Source organism: Protopterus annectens, chromosome 5.part0 (genome assembly GCF_019279795.1).
Source record: "Protopterus annectens isolate FY-2018-M chromosome 5.part0, PAN1.0, whole genome shotgun sequence".
NCBI classification, from domain to species: Eukaryota; Metazoa; Chordata; order Ceratodontiformes; family Protopteridae; genus Protopterus; species Protopterus annectens.
The window spans coordinates 49,142,311-49,160,582 of record NC_056735.1 but is presented as its reverse complement, the minus strand read 5'-3'; the positions used below and the strand labels follow the sequence as shown (position 1 = coordinate 49,160,582).

General features: G+C 40.0%; 1 protein-coding gene across 1 annotated transcript in view; it reads right to left on the bottom strand.

Moving 5' to 3' along the window:
- The window catches only part of PDZK1 (PDZ domain containing 1), a 550,816-nt gene that overhangs the window by 291,428 nt on the left and 241,116 nt on the right, over positions 1-18,272 (bottom strand). Inside the window, exon 2 of the mRNA XM_044072128.1 lies at positions 13,229-13,448. Coding sequence (XP_043928063.1) covers positions 13,229-13,438 — 210 coding nt within the window. The 5' untranslated portion in view covers positions 13,439-13,448. The remainder of the gene's footprint in view (positions 1-13,228; positions 13,449-18,272) is intronic.

Sequence of the window (18,272 nt, the reverse complement as noted above, 5' to 3'; positions counted from 1 at the left end):
AGGTGAGCCTCTGGGTGCATAATAACCACAGGAGAAACTCCAGGCAGAGGCTGGACAGTGGAAGATTTCGGTCTTACGTTATGCTCCTTCTTCTCCCCAGGCAGCTGACCCTCTGTGCAGGAAGTTCCATCCATAGTACCCTCAGCAAGAAACTTAAGTTACTCATTATCAAGGTACAAGGAAAGGGAAGAAAGCCTACTACAAAGAGTTTTGGGGGCAAACGCCTGAAAAAATGAACAAGACGTATGATCGTCAGCAGCACCAAGGCAAAAAAGACACTTATCGTGGTGGTCTTTATGGGGAATCAGTCTTCCACACTGACATTTGCCATTCCTGGATGACATTAACTCCAAACAGCACTAAACAAACAGAAAAAGTAACCAAAAACCCAACTGGATACTTATCTGCAACTGTAAGGACTCGAGCAAACAGTAGCCAAGAAACAGAAAAATGTTAAAAAAAATTCATATATGCAGCAGACCGGCAGTTAAATTCAGACTGGCGGCAAAAAAATTCTGAGGATGGTACACCTGAATGTCACCTTTATGCCCTACCTTATGCAAGGAGTGCACAGGTGATGTTAAGCGTACCTTAAAGCAACGGTAAACTGTTGTAAACTGACTGGAGGGAGCGCTTCACCGCAGGGAATCCCATTAGTAAGGAATACTGCAGCAGTGAATATAACAACATTAGCAGAGTATGGATTACAGCAGGATGACATGAAGAAAAAGGTCTGGAAGATCTCTCATTAAGAGATAACCTGCACTTTACTGGGATACCTGAGAAGCTGGAAGGTCCAGACTGCAATGACTTTATGGCCCAAAAGCTGAGCAGTTAGTCTGGACTGGTAGCCAAGGATATACTCATTGAAAGGGCATACAGAGTTTGCTTATCAGTGACACTGGTGAAGAAAACGCCTAGGCCAATATTAATCAAGTTCCAGAGCTATAAACAGAAAAAGTGGCTATAAAGTGCCCTATGAAGTTTGGCTAAAAACTTGAAAATAGGGAACAACAGAGTATATGTTGACAACGACCACTATGTTACTACAAGGCATCAAAGTAATGAATATACCCCTGCTATTAGAATCAGCAAGCAATTGGGCCTCAGAGTTAATCTTAGGTATCCAGACACATTGCGAGTTTTCTTCCAAATATGTTAAAATGTATTTCTTGCATGAAAGAGCACTCAAGGACATAAAGGCCTACAGGGAAGAGCAGGGAGCAACTCAACCAGGTCAGGAGATACCTAAGGCCTACAGGGAAGAGCAGGGAGCAACTCAACCAGGTCAGGAGATACCTAAGGCCTACAGGGAAGAGTAGGGAGCAACTCAACCAGGTCAGGAGATACCTAAGGCCTACAGGGAAGAGTAGGGAGCAACTCAACCAGGTCAGGAGATACCTGACATGGAGTTGAACAATAGATTATACCAGAAAGGTGAGCAAACTATCAGAGTGCCAGTGAAACCACAGAAAAAGTAACATCAAGGTAAGTGAATCGCTGCAAAGGCCTGTACCATAAATATCGGGAAGTGGAAGGTGAATGTCTTACTACTAGTGTTCTGACATTTGACAGGTAACCAATACCTCAGGCAACTTGTTAAATATTGAAAATGAAGGGTCGAGACTGGGGAAAGAGAGTTTAATGGGTGTCCAGTGTAATAAACAATGAATTTGCCAGTGATAATAATATTGAGGATAGCAGTTTGTTATTATTTCATGCATTTAACAATGACAGATACTGTTCAAACAACGGTCTTTCAAGAATGGAGGTCGAACTTCTATCTTGGAAAAGTCTTTAAAAATGAGGCAGTTGTGAATATAGATTGAATGAGTTGGCAAGATGGAGCTAACAAACAGCATGTGGGAAATCTGGCTGAATCCCAGTAGAAAAAGTTCACTAAACAGTAGATAATCAAACAGGTAAATGAATTAAAAAAAAAAAAAAAAAACGGATTTTACAAAGCCAATGGCTGGAGACCGGAGAGGTGGAAAAAAAAACAAATGAGACAGATAAAACCTGACATGAGAAATAGTCATCCAGCAAATAAAATAGCATGTTTTCATGTGATTTGAATCTCAAGTTGAACTAAATAATGATTGTTTTGTCTGAAAAATTTTCAGCTGATATCACCATAAACCTACAAATTCAGTCTCTTTGAAAGAAAAAATGCCATGAAATGCTCTTCTCTGTATGATGTGTATTTGACAAAGTCATTAACACTGTCAAATGTTTTCAACAACAGACTCTTTCATGTGTTACAGCATTGGGAAGTGGAGGGTGAATGTCTAACTTCTAATGTCCTGACGTTTGGCTGTTAATCAATAGTTTTAGCAAACTGCTAAACATCTCAAATGAGGGATTCAGCCAGGGAAACATGAATCTATAGACTCTGTCATAATTAACCCTGAGTTTCTGGAAATGTCGAAGGATAATAGAATGTAGTTACTCCACATAATTAGCAATGATTGACACTATTTACACAAATGAAAATTTCAGTGGAATTCAATTCAACAAGATGGCACTAGAAATACCAGATGAGAACTCCGTCTGAAATAAAAAACAACGAGAGGAACCAAATAGCAGACAACAGTCGATTTGGTAAGTGAAAATAAATGATGGTTGTTACAAAATTAACTGCCTGAGACTGGAATGGTGGAAAAATTAATGAGATGGCTAAACTTGGAGTAAGAAATAGCTTTACTGCAAGTGAAATATTATTTCATGTTTTCATGCGATGTGAATTTCAAGTAGAACTAAATAATGAATGTTTTATTTAGAATCGTTTCATTTTTGTCACAGTAAATTTATAAATCCAAGTTTCTTTATGAATGAGGAAATAGAAGTAATCAGAAGGATAATCTGTTGTATAATGTCTTGTTTGTCAAAATATTTAACATAGTTGAATGAGTTGAACAAGGTATTAATGTATGTACTTTTTATTTGTAGCATATCAGCACTTACAGAATGTTAATTATGTTTACCCAGCAGTAAGAGTGTTAGATAGCTCATTGTTGGCTATACATTTAAAAGCACATAATTCAAAAGCAATGCTCCTTTATTGGAGGCTCATAATCAATAGTTTCATGCAGGGTAGCTCTAGGGGGTACTCAAATGCATAATGACAAATTAACAGAGGAATGAAAGTTTGATTTAGTGGTGGACCTCCTCTACATCAGATATGAAGAGGTTTCTCTGATAGATATATGGGGGATGACACAAGCATGTGTGTACATAGTTTTACTGTTAGGGGAAGTTATTAATGGTAATACCAGTTACAATCAAAAAAGCATGTCACGACAATGAGCTAGAATTAACGCACATATTCAAACAGCATTTAATATGGTGACATTCAAGGCGGAATCCAAGAAGAAGTTCAGAAGGAAAAAACTGTAATGAGAGGGTTTAGGATACTAACTTGGAATGTAAATGGATTTGTTAACAAACAAAAGCAGGAAAGAGCACCAATATAAATATCCAAACAGGACAAGACACAGCCATCCTCAGGAGACCCATCTGTGGGCAAAAGATTATCAATGTTTAATAAAGATGAGTACAATGAAGGCGGTTGTGGACTGTAGTAAAAGAGAAAGAAAAAGAGAGGTATTATCACTAGCAAAAATGAACATACTAACAGCAAGGGAAATGACTACGGAGGACAGGCAAGGAAGATATATTACAGTAAATGGTATGTGGGACAGACAAAACATAGTCTTCTTCTTCTTTTGGCTTTTCCCCGTTAGGGGTCGCCACAGTGGATCACCGTCTGCTCATGATTGGAAGTGGAGTTTTACGGTGTCGAATTGCCAGCCCATCACCCAACCTTCCACAGAAGGCACATGCACGCATTCACGCCTAGGGCCAATTTAGTGCATCCAATCCACCTACAGCATGTCTTTGGGATGTGGGAGGAAAGCAGAGCACCCGGAAGAAACCCATGCGACCACAGGGAGGACATGCATACTCCACACAGAAGGCACCCCAGCCAAGGATCGAATATATATATATATATATATATATATATATATATACACACGTACACACCCTAATTATGGAACCACCTAACTGAAAGAGGTATTAGGTAAAATTTTACCCCAGGCAGAGGAACTTTGTCTTGTGGGAGGTGATTGGAACATTATATGTGAGAAATGAGATATATCAAGAGAACCCAGAGCATGGGCAAAGAAGTAAGACACTTAGCCAAATATATGAAACTGTTTAGGATGACAAATATAAAGGGAGGGGGGAGAACCACTGGAAATATACTTATTACTCCAGGTAATACAATACTTGGGCACAACTGGATAGATTCTGTATTAATACGGGATATGTCCACTGGGTTGAGAAACAATCAACATATCCGTTAATGTCATTTGACTATGCACCTGTAGAAGTCAGATTAAGAAAGACCGAGAAAGGTAGGGGCCAGAAACATTGGGGCTTTGTAACATACTTATCAAACAATGAGGGATTTAAGGCTTGGTTGTTGACCATGCTAAGTAAAGAAGTAAGGGAGACTCTGATAAAAGCAGACCAAGTCTGTGCCAACTGGATGCCAGAAAGACAAAATCAGATTCCTTGTGAAGCAAAAACTAATGAAATGTGCTAAACAATAACAGGAAATACAGGCAGCTTATGGATAGTTTACAAGATTTGTGATCAAAAGGGAGACGTGACACTGGAGATGGGGAAGCGGAACACAAACAGCTAAGAGAAGAACTTGAAAATTACCTTGACATAACTAATGAGAAAAATAGGGCAGCACTAGCTCTCCGACACCTGGACAACAGCCCTAGAAACACTAGCTCTCCGATACCTGGACAACAGCCCTAGAAACACTAGCTCTCCAATACCTGGACAACAGCCCTAGAAACACTAGCTCTCCGATACCTGGACAACAGCCCTAGAAACACTAGCTCTCCGATACCTGGACAACAGCCCTAGAAACACAAATATTTAGCATAAAGACTCAGACAACAAATGGACAAAAGGTCAATAAAAAAATAAGAAACCACAAATTGGATAGGATAGTAAAAGTAAACGAGGGTATATTAGAAAAGCCGAAAGATTATTTTGAGGAACTATACAGAGGGGACAGCTAGAAACCAGAGATAGATAATGAGGCTGAAAGGTGGCTAGACAAACTTCAATTAGAAGGGTTACAATAAGGAGAAAGAGAGGAATATTAGAAAGAAATGCTGAGAGAATAAATAATAGAGGCCATAAATAAAAACAAGCCACATGTAAATCCCCAGGGGGAGATGGTATCCCAACTGAAATATGGACAATTGCACAATGGGAGGTAGTAACTTATTGGCATAAATTGTTTAATGCCATAAGGAGAGGTGTACCTGGTCCATCTTCTTGAAAAACAGCAATTATAGCAGTAATACCTAAGGAATATAAGGACACGAATGACCCAGCATCGTGTAGGTCTATAGCAATCATGAACCATGACTACAAAGCATGTAAGCTATAATAGAAAAACACGATAATATGTCTTTATGCTAAAAATACATTTGATAGAGTCAGTTGGGGATTTATGTGGAAGGTCCTAGAAGTTATAAGGGTCCAATTGAGTGAACACAGATGTTATGGAACATTTACCAGTGGGCAAAGGCACATATAAAGCTATCAGGTACCCTCTTGGGCAACTTGAATATATCAAGAGGGACCCAGCAGGGGTGTCCCCTATCCCCTCTTCTGTTTGCTTTATACATAGAACCATTTACACAAGCTATAAGAAGAACACAAGGATTAGGTTACAACTGTGAGAATATGACACAGGAAATCACTTTGTTTGCAGATAATGTAATAGTATACATAACAGATCCAGCCCAGAAGTTCCAAAGCTGCTCAGGATTGTAGAACACTTTGGTAGATTATCAGGTTACAGAATGAATACATGAAAATAACAAGCTACAGTGCATAAAGTGCATTTGTGTGCACTTACCATAAATGTAGATGTTCAAGTATATTCACTGTTGCAGTCCTGACATGTGCAATTTCTTGGCATGAAAGCCCTTGGCCGACCCAATTACCAGGATAAAAATCTCCCTCCTCCAAGTACTGGTGGACACCCAGACTGATGTCATTATTCTTGGAATATAGGGAGCTAACCGATGTCATGAATTTAGTTTTTTCTTAGCCCCCCCCCAAAGGTAGTAGTCTCCAAGATGGGTCCTAAAGTAACGGACGTAAGACCGAGAATCTAAGCAAGGGAAAGGGCAACAAAGGAGGTATCACTTTGGGCTGAGGAGAGGTTTGTACCAGACTACCCTGTAGGCTAAGGGGGAAGGAGGGAGTGAGGGAAAGAAGACTGCAACAGCGAATACACTCGGACATCTACATTTATGGGAAGTGTACACAACTTACTATGTTCTTTGTGTTTCACTGTTTCAGTCCTGTCGTGTGAGATGATTCCCAAAGCTGAAAAGGAGGGTGGAAGGTAGATTAGGGAGAGGAGAGCATGCCCTGCAGAATGGCAGTGGTGAATCCTGCTCTGGACCTGGAAAAGGCTGATAAGTGGCAGTGTTTGGTGAAGGTAAGCACAGATGACCAGATAGCAGCTTTCAGAATGTCCTTGGTAGGGACTCCTTTTAGAAAGGCAGTAGAGGTAGCAGTAGCCCAAGGAGAGTGAGTCCTGACAGCCTCAGGTGGCTTCTTACCATGATGGTTGTAGCAAAATCAGATACAGTGAGAGATCCATTTGGAAACTAATTTTCCTTCAGAGCCAGTGGCAAAGGCCACAAAGAGTTGTCTGGTTTTCTCAAAGTTTTAGTTCTATGAAGATAGCAATGGAGCTGCCTATGAGCATCCACGGAATGAAGGATTCTTCCAATGAAATGAAACGTCTTGACTTGTAAGTAATCAACTTACAGTAACACGTATTTTATAAACAATGTTTAGTATAATATTTAGAGACAGCTCTAGTTTATTGTAATTTATTGAGATATATGGGGTTCAGGTTGCTTGATTTTACATGGAACGTTAATTTCTATATACTTGTCCATGCTTTTAACATATAAAGTGATACACTTTAGATTATCACAGAAGGCAATAAGTTTGTGTTGTTACTAACAGTTTATATATATGTTATTATAGTTATTTATTTATTTATTCATTTACATATAAATACATTTAGAAGTATATATTACTTAACTATACTTAATTGTATTTATAAAAATACACATTAATTGTTTGATTGTTTTAGATTTGCAATTGGTTTTAAGTAGGGGGCGTGTGTATTTGAGTTCATTTAAAAGCTGAAGTTTCAAACGGGGTTTTTTTCACTCTGATGATGCCCAATTGTTATGATGGGTGAAAGCGCTTAGTGAAAGTGTTTTTATTGTTTTTTGTCTATTGTTGCTTTGAGTGTTCGGTCCAATAAAGTACTAGGTTGTCCTGGAGCTGGTTTGGTTTATTACTTACAAATGAAGGATTCTTTCCTCCTGGTTCTGAGGATTGGGGAAGAAGGTGGGTGGGTGTATGGCTTGATTCAAAGATGTGTCTGTGGTCAACATGGGCATAAAGGAAGTGTTAGCCCTGAGGGAGACTCTGTCTAAATGGAAGATGAGGAAGGGTTCCAGTGCCATGAGAGCCTGCAGCTCAGAGAATCTTCTAGGGGCAGTTTTCCAAGTTAGAAACTTTAAAACAAACAAAGCTTCTGGTTCAAAGGAAGAGGGTCAATTTTTCAGTAATAAAATTAAGGTCCCATGGAAGGGTAGGTTGTCTCCTCGGTGGTCTGATTTGGATGACTCCCCTGAGAAATTATCTTAACAGTGAATGGGGAAAGAGAGGAAGAACAGGTATATGGGCCAAAATGGCAGAGGAATTAATTTTAATGGAGAAGTAGGAAAGGCCTTTATCAACCAGAATAGCCAGGTAATCTAGAATGATAGAGATCTTGGCTAAGAGAGGATTGTGGCCCAGTTGTTGACACCAGATGGAAACCTTTTCCACTTAGCTGAATAATATTTCCTAGTACTAGGCATTCTGGCCTCTTTAAGGATGACCTGCTTGCTTAGGGTAGGATCCATCCAGGATGCTGTGGAATTATCCGGGCTGTGAGTTTGAGTGTCTGCATACTCCCTTGTCCTGAGTCAGAAGGCCCATTCTCTGAGGTCAATGTCATGGATTCTCGTTTGTTAGGTTGAGTAGCAGAAGATACCAGTGCTGTCTGGGCCAGTCTGGGGCTATCAGTATTGCCCTTAGCCACTCTTCCCTTATTTTCAGAAGCACCCGTGGAAGTACAGGTTAGGACGGGAATGCGTAGAAGAAAAGTTGAGTCCAAGGGAAAGAGAAGGCATCTGCCTTCCAGGCTGAGAGGAGTTTGCTTCTGGAGCAGAAAGTTTTCAGTTGAGCATTTTCCTTAGTGGCAAAGAGGTCTATCTGGGGTACTCCCCCATTTCTTAGGTATGATGAGAAAGTTTCCTGATGCAAATGCCATTTGTGGACATCCATCAGGTTTCTGCTGAGGGGACCTGCTAGAGTATTTTGAACACCTGGAAGATACTGTGCCAAAAGGTATAACCCCAGAGAGTGAGCGGTCTCTCAAACCTCAATTGCTAGGTGACAGGGTGGAAGTGAGTGCCCCCTGTTTGTTTCTGTAGCACATGGCTGTGGTGTTGTCTGTTTTTACTAATAAGACCCCTGGTTTCCATTTTTCTATGAATGCCACCGGGCCTTTTTGAACTGTCATAATTTCTTTCAAGTTTATGTGCTCATCTCTGAACTGATTTTCTCACTTCCCTTGGGATTGGAAGTGCTTGAAATGAGCCCCCCAGGCTGTCTCCAAGGCATATGTGGTGAATGTTTGCTTCTGGGGAGTGAACCTGAAAGGAAGGCCTTGGTTCTGAGCACAAGCTTTTGCCCACCATGCAAATTCCACCTTGAGACAAGGGATCAGCTGTATCTCGGTCAAAAGGGATTGTGCGTGCTAGCACCACACACACATTTTTGAGGAACCACTGGAGCTTCTTCATGTGCAGCCTGGCCAGAGGGACCATGAGGATGCAAGTTGCCATTAGCCCAGTGCTCTGAGTAATTCCCTGGCTGTGAGATAATGTCTCTGCAGGATCTTTTGGAAGTAGGGAGTCAGGAAGTAGACCTTGTCTGAAAGTAAAAAGGCTTTTTGAAGGGCTGAGTCCAGACGTGTCCCCAGGAAGACAGTCCTGGTGGACAGTTCTATGTTCAATTTGTGTAGATTTATGTTGAAGCCCAGGGAGGTCAAGAGGTTCTGTGAAAACACCAGATCTGTGTGGTGCTTTGACAGACTGTTGACTTGTATTAGACAATCATCCAGGTAGGGGTAGATTTGGTCCCCTCTGGTCCTGCAAAAGGTGATTAGTGGGGCTAAGCACTTTGTGAAGATCCTGGGAGTGGTAGACAAGTCAAATGGCAGTGTAGAAACTGATAGTGACTGGTACCTGCTCTGAAGTGTAAAAAGCTTCTGTGCAATTCGGCTATGGGAATGTGTGAGTGATCCAGGACGACCACGGAGGCCTGAGTGGCTATCATGGGTAAAAGCTTTTGAAGAGTTAACATTTTGAATTTTGAAACAAGCAGGGATTGATTGAGAGTACACAGGTCTAAAATGGGACACCAACAGCCTTCCTTTCTGGGAGCCAGAGACAGCCTGGAGTGGAAACACTTTGTCTTTTGTTGTTCTGGAACTGGTTCCACTGAACCCTGGGAGCACAAAATCTGAATTTGAGAAAGGGCCTTTGTCCTATGGTTTGGTGGAATGTCTGGATAGACTGAGTGCTTTAGTGGCTCTGTGAAAGTGAGTCTGCAGCCATTTGAAATAATGCTTTGAACCCACCTGTCTGAAGTGATGAGAGACATTTCCTTGAAGATGGATATTTTTCCTCCTAGTTTTATGGGGGGAGGGAATGATTTTTCAGAGAGACTGGAATGAATGAGTCATTGTTGCTTTCTGCCAGGGGACTGCGGCCTACAACTCCTTGCCTGGAAGTGTCTGAGGTCCACTCCCTCAATCTTTATAGTTGCTGTTGCCTTTGTGTCTTTTCCCTCCACTGCCTGTTTTTAGATTGTGAAGGAAACGATCTGTGTTTAGTGGGGTAGTTCCTACTACATCTCGGGGACTGAACTGGAAAGAAGTATTTCACTTTTTGCATGGATTTAGCTTTGTCTTCCATGTTTTTACAGTCTCAGCTTTGGGTCCAAAGTGGAAATCCTTGTTCAGAGGGCCATCCAAAGCATTTGATTTGACATTCTCAGGGAAGATTTGTTCATTTAACCTTGCATGTCTTCTAATAAGAGAACCGGTGGCTGCAGCCTGGCTGGGAACTTCCATATTATCATAGCCACAGTGCAAGGAATGCCTAGCAACTTGAGAGCTGGTGGGACAAAGATTTAGCAATTCTTTGGAAAGGATCTTGTCTTCACTGATAGTAATTTTTTGCTTCAACTGATCGAGAATGGTCTGTTGGTATTTTATCTTGTGTAATTGACAGTTAAGAGCTCTCTTAGCTAAGGTGGCAGAAGTGTAAACGTTTTTGCCACATCTATCAAGAGCCCTGTTCTCTATCAGTTGGTCAAGGGTTTTTGAGGAAATGGCTCTTGCTTCTTTAGGTCCTGGGGTGACAACCTCTGGACCAGAATAACGGTTCTTATGGGAGTCCAGTACCCTATAAAACCTGCCTGGTTTTCAAGGAGCTGGAGGAAGGAAAGAGGAATCCAAGAAAACATCCTCTACAACTTCTAAAACTGGAGGAATGGCAAGAGGCTTGTGCTCTGGCAGGTCAAGGAATTTCCTAATCCTGTTTTTGGATTACGGGTAATTGTGAGAATCCCACTGAAAATGTTCCCTCATGGCATGAAGACTTTCTCCAAAAGTAATGGCCTGAGGGGGAAAAACAGAAGCTAGGTTTTCTTCAGAATCTGACTCCTCAAACTAAGTCAGAGAGGATCCTTCATCAAAAACAGACTCCTCCTGGTCAGAATCTTCAGCAGATTCAAAAAGACCAGAATGGACTTCAGGTGCAGGTCCTTTTTCCTTTTCCCTGTGTATGATTCAGTAGGGATTTGTCTGGATCTGACCAGGAAAATTAAGTCTTCAGCTAACCTAACCAAGGCCTGCTGATAACCCTGTGTGTGTGGGATCTGGTAAGTCTAGGTATAGGCCCAGAGGAAGTTTCCTTCTTAGGGAAAGCTCTGGGTTTGGGCCTAGGGATGTCTGCAATTATGATGCCAGTCTCTCTAGAAGAATATGCAACCAGTGTAGGCCGACACCTAAAGGAGAGTCACAGGTTAAGCATGCTTATCAGAAGCCGAGGCCTGCAAAGGGGCCCTAGACCCAACCAACAAACCAAGTGCTAAGGTCTGTGCAGAATTTGAGGGACCTGACGGCATTGTCAGACTCCATCACCTCAGCTGTGGAAGTGGGCTGCAAAACTGCCTCACACTATCACAAGCCTTGGAAGACCAGCTGACAGAGAATGATTGTCATCCAAGGCCCTAAGCTTGGGTTTATTTTCTTTATCTATGTTGCAGTTAGGGAGCTCAACCTCAGAACAACTGGCAGACACCATCGGATGCTGAGAACTAGATGCAAGACTAAGGTGCATGGCTAAGATCTCAGCCCTATGCCAAATAGTCCTAGAGTTGAAAAGGGCAACCCTTACCCCTTTAAAATAAATATGATGAAAAGGCAAAATTCTTACAATATCCATTTGCTAACCAGGTAGGCCCACTGGGCACACAGTTCCTTTTCAGTGGGGACCTCAGACCAATGTCTGGTTAAATGACTTACTTAGGGTCACATTGTAAGTAGATAAGGTTGAGGGAATCAAACCCTGCATCATAGGAAATACACCTCACAGCATTAGCCTGTTGAGCCACCTATCAAATGACTACTAGCAAGCTCAAATAGACTAATGAAAGGTACACTACATCTTCATTATAACTATGTCCTTACATGTTTAGTATATTTTATTTTGTATGCAGATATTTGACTGCAGACTTATATGTACAGATGCCTAATTCTTGCAGAGCTCTATAATGAAACAAAGCACATTGAGGTACATGTTGTAATATAGTGAAAATGTTGTTTACAATTTTTTTGGTTAAAATATAAGCTGCATGCTTGAAGAACTGACATTGATTTGATAGGTTTTGTAGTCAACAATTATGCTGTGTGTAATTATGCAGGCTGCTTAACCATCCACACAAGAAACAAGCTCAGTTTACTTTGTTTCCTCTGGAATAATAGTTCACAGTATTCAAAACATATATGCTTTAAGATGGTTGGTTGTACTGGGGTGACCTGGCCAAATTACTGAATTGCTTTGAACTTGTACAACACAGATGTGGGTTGTGAGAATCAAACCATGGTCTTTGTGATGAAGTTAATCTACCACTCATTACCATATGCCTCATCTATACCAACAACCAAGTAGAAGAGAGTCATCTGACAACTTAAGTAGAAGATTCTATAGGAATGAGATGTGCACTGAATGGTTCTGTGAAAGAGCTGCTGATGCATGGAATAGAATGCCAAATCAAACTAAAACAAGCACTAGTTCAGATATCTTTAAGGACAGCCTGGACACTTATTATGGGAACAAATATTTTGGTATATTGGCAGGCTAGAAGGGCATTAGTACCCGTGCTTGAAATATTTGCATGTATGCATGTTTGTGATGTGTAAGCTGCAATGCTAATTAAAAAGTAGAATGACAGTCAATGGTCGATTAAGGTAGCAAATGTAAATTGGAAAGAACGTTAATTTTACTCATCTTGAATAAAGAAAAGGAAACTGCACCAGAAAATAAGATGAGGCAACCAAAACATAAATATCAGTGAAACACATCACGGAATGGGAAACAGATGGGGCACTGTAAATAGTAAAGGTAAGCCATCCATGAAAGGAGATGAAGTAAAGAACTCTGTTCCAAATAATGGTGTGAAGGTGTCTGTGTTGTAGCAGGGTCAGTGCAGTTGGTCCTTATGGCAAAAGTAAACAGACTAAACAATAACAAGATACTAGGCATGCCACATGAGACAGCGCGGGCAGAGAAAATCATAGCAATGCTGAGGCAAGCAGGAAATTTATAGCAAAGTGACTACAAAAGTGCAGAAAAAGTGAAGAGTGTTGGTACTGGTTGGTATTATAATGAGGCAACAGCTTCTAGCAGCTGCAACGAGGCAACAGCTTCTAGCAGCTATGGCTATGTGGCTGTCAGGTCTGTTATGAGGCCCTTACCTTAGCATGTTCCTCCTGGTCCACATAGGTCTCATTGACTTTTAGAATGCGATCCCCATCTTTGAGTCCTGCCTTCTCTCCTATACCGCCCTTTTCAATACAACGAATTAGGTGTCCCTCTTTTCCTTGTTCGATTCGCAAAAAGAATCCAAAACTCTGTCCTTCCTTCTTGGATAGCTTGCAGACACGGGTTGGGAGACTGGAAGCCATTTTCTATTCTCTGTTAGTAGAAGAATATGTATTTTAACCAAACAGATCCAGCATCTGCATACATCTTGTTCTATGATGGCCTGAGGACTTAAGAATTAGGGAGTACAAACTACCAAAAACAATAACATAAATGTTATATCAAATATATAAATGAGTGTTATGTGATAGGACAAAAACAAACAGGAAAAAAAAGAAGAAATACAACATTTCCGCAGCTAGTAATGCATTTATTTTTTTTGATGGACTGTTTGTTTAATGTGTTCTTCAACCAAGTAGATCATCTGAGCCTATGGATGTTTAATACCCACCTGAACTATCTCTGAATCAGTCAGATGGGAAAGATGTCACAAATGGAGGGCACAGAAAGCACATGTATGTGGCCCTAGCGATGCCCTCCATGATGGAATAATGACCGCTGTAGATTTCACATTCACTCCCCATGCTATGCACTCCCAGCATGCTCTCTGTCATTGCCACTGCCCCTTCAAATTGCCTATTGGGATTCAGTTTAATGGTCTTTATTATCTCCTTTTTTTTTTTTTTCATCTATATTCCAGAACAATCTTGAACAGTGCTTTACAATGCTATTACATAACTTCTGCCTTTCCGTGTACACTTTCCTTAGAACAGCTGCATATTTTATTGGAGTAGAAGCCACTTTGAGGTTATTTATGGTTCCCGATTTATTTTCTTTATCAGTATTCCAGAAGAATCTTAAACAGTGATTTACAAAGTTGTGACATGAAGACTGTCTGCACATTCCTTAAAACAGCTGTGTATGTTACTGGATTTTGTAATGCTCATACCGATTTGTGAACATTGGACCTTTTTTAATAATTAACCCTAGATACTTCTCTGCATGTTTGCCTGATACTGAGAAATGTACTTGGTTTATTTTTAAAACACATTTTTCTACATTTCTGCATGATGAATTTGAAATGTCTTTCATTTTATAACCTTGCTAGCCAGAGGATCAGCAACACTTCTTGTTCCCTCTGATCTGCTCTTTTTCTAGCATTTTTTTCTTTGCTTTCTACAAACAAGCTTCTTTGTTCTGCTTATCTAGAACCTCTGCAATATCCCTACTGAATATACTGAGAGCTGGCTGTTAGACTAACCCATCTGAGACCTCTGTACAGACTGCCATTTTATATAATGCAGATTTAGCATTACCACTTTTAAATGACATGCTAGCTAGTTAACATTAAAGTTTATCAATATGTTATGCCACCACCCTATGTATTTAAGGACATCTGGTGCTACACCATTGTTATAATTAAATTATAATTTACTGCATCAGTCAAACTTTTTTGAGCTACTTTGAAAGTCATTTAAAATGCCATTGGTTTTGACAGGCTACACACACACACACACACACGCACACACGCACACACGCACACACGCATACACACACACACACACACACACACACACACACACACACACACACACACACACACACACACACAAACATTGTAAACTAGTAATGCCAAGCTACAAACTATTCGCCAGACTTAGAAAAGCTGTGAACACATCTCTAAGATTGGATTTTATATACAGACCTAGAGTTCATGTCAGCATGTTAGTAATACTTAACCACCGCTTCTCTGCTTCTGCCTACTTTCATTGGAAATTATTTGCTCTCATTCTCATAGGTTCATAGGTTGGTACTAAGCTATCGGCCCTAGCAGGGGTGTAGCTAGGATTTTCAAATTTGTACTCACAGCTCTCAAACTGCTACCCCCCTCCCCAGCCAAGCTACGGCCATTCTCGTAATTCACGGTTCGCTCTTTTAGTGTCGATGAAGAGGCATTTGCTGTAATGCCTTTTCAGTAAAATAATATAGATTCACTCAAACTTGGTTCCTTGAACTGAAAATGAACCTGAAAGTTAGTTCTTTGAAAAATGCAGCATGGTAGTTGGGGTAGAGGATTCATGCTTTTGTTTTCTGTAACTAAGGTACAGGTTTTGAGCTTGAGTAAATTACTAACCACCTGCTACCCCTAACTAGGGTGTTTCATTCACACACACACCCCACCTACCTCTTAGTGCAAGAAATATGGACAAAACCTAAAATAAACAGGGACAGATATTAAATAATGCTCTCGTGAACTTAGAAAGTTTCTAGAATAACAGGATTTGTGCTAGTATGAGAAAGTTGCTAGAATAACAGGATTTGTGCTAGTATGAATTTTTCTAAAGGACGTGAAGTCTGAAACTCAAATGTCTGTCATTATTTAGCAACTTCAGCCTTCAATGATTTTCTAGAAAATCTCAAAATTTATGAGGAACAGACAAAAAATATGGGGCAAAAATCTGGACATTCTGCAAAATGTGGACAGTTGAGAGGTATGCTACCTACCTACCTCACACACACACACACACACACACACACACACACACACACACACACACACACACACACACACACACACACCTCTCAACCTCTTAGAGCAACAAACTCACAAATAAAACTGAGGCAAAGGCCCAAAAATAAGGACATTTTTTTAAAATATTGCTCTTATAAACTTAGAAAGATAATAGAATAGTTGTAGGTCTTGCATTAGTATGAATTTTCTGAAAGGTATGAAATCTGAAACTCAAATGTCTGCCATTATTTTCTAACTTCAGTCTTTAATGATTTGCCACTAATTTGCCACAAAACCACAATTTTATGAAAAACAGACCAAAAATGTGATGCAAAAATATAAAATTGCCAGACAATACAGCTGGAAACCTGTCAAAGAAGGGACACCATTTTAATAAGAGCACAGTTAACTTAGAGCAGCTGACAAAATTAGAGAATCTACATGCATTTCTGAAATAAAAGTAATGTATAACTCTGATCATTACAGTTATTTATAAAGGTAAACCCTCTACGTTTCCTTCCAAAATTGCTATTTTGCGGAGAGATTATTAGGGGGAGAACAACATTTTGAGCCAAAATTGGGGACAGTTGAGAGGTTTGGATATTCCTAATTCTATAAAGCGATTTATTTGCACATACCTCTCAACCTCTTAATGCAGGAAATCTGGACAAGGCCAAATATATTGGGGGAACATACAAACAGTACTAAAAATTGATCTTGTATAAATTTAAGACAGTTGATAGAATATCAGGTCTTGCTTTAGCATGCATTTTTCTGAATATTGTGACGTCTGAAACTTAATGTCGGTCATTATTTAGTAACTTCATTCCTAAATTATTTGCCAGAAAAGTTTTATTTTGCATTTTACAGCACAAACACCAATAAATATCTGCTAAACAAAGCAATGCAGTCTCACAATGAAACTAGACTTAGCATTAAAACTTGTCTCCCCTTGAAACTCACATTCATTGAAACAGCATTGAAACCCACATTCAAGAAAATACATTTTGCCAGTGGCAGATAAAGATTAACTTTGGGCTGTTTTCAAATCATAGGCCCCTTGCACATGAAACATACACGTGCTCTTTGATACACCTTCCTGACTGTATTAAATTATATTCCTTGTACAATACAGTATAGTTGTTAGACAGCGTTTTAAATTTATTGGTTTGAACATTTTTCCAGTAAACAATGTAACAAAATGCATGCAACAATAATGACAAAACAGCCCAATTCATAACATTTCCATCATAAAAGTCTACTCAAACTTCTAGAATCTACCAGTATCAGTAAACATGCACAATCTCTGAACTAGTAAAAGCCATCTACATAATTCCACATTAAAGAAATCTGTAACTAATGAAGAGACTGCTGCTAGCAAGCAACTTTATATTTCATGGTTTCATCTACAAATAAAGTGCGTGTTGCCCTTGAGGAATAAATTGCCTATGTTGCATTAAAAACAATGATACGCTAGTAATATTGCAATAGGGAAGGGATGCAAACTGATAACAGGTTCATAGTTACTACTAGATATCTTTGCCAAAACGGACTACAGCATCCACCCCCTTTACAACACAGTACAGTATCAGCAATGCATCTACCTACTGTGGGAGAAGAACCCACAGCCTTCTGAATCAAAAAGCAAGTACACTACCTGTTGTGCTATTAACAGTACAAGCAGACTCAGCATAAGCAGCACTAAACTTTAGTTCCCCTGCAGCTCTCAGCTCCTTGTAAAATGTCAACACTCAACTGTATCTCTGAACTTTGCAGCACAAGAAATCTGGAAAAAAACAACATTTATTGGGGGGGGGGGACAAAAGCCCAAAAACCAGGGACACATTTTAAACATTGCTTGTATAATTTTGGAAAGTTGCTAGAATAAAATGCTGTGTTATCATCATGCATGTCTTGAACCCAGAACCATATGCATTACAGTCAGTCCAACATACCACTATGCTAAATCAGCAGTTTGAAAAATAGGAAGACAAACTTGATGGCTATCATTAAAAAAAAACCTGGACAAACAAAGCCAATAATGAGGGAATACAAATACAGTTTTCACTTCACACCTTAGCACAAAAAACCTGGACAAACAACAAAAACAATAATGGGGGAAATACAACTTCAGTTCTCACTTCTCACTTCTCACCATACTTAACAACCATTAGAAAAACAAATCTGAACGAAGTTCAGAAATGGTAGTGGTTAAGGACTTTAGGCTCTTCTTACCCTGAAGCAAAGGTACAGAGTTTGAGCCTGAACACCTATAGCCAACATGTGTATTCTGTGGGGGCATTTACACACACACACACAGACACACCACATCCCCATCTCTCTTACATGATAATCTGTTTGTGACACTCGATTGCCTTCCATATTCATATTTCCCACTCGCGATAATCCATTTGCAATTGTCTTCTTCCACTTGCTCACTACTGCACATTTCCCGCTCGCGGCCA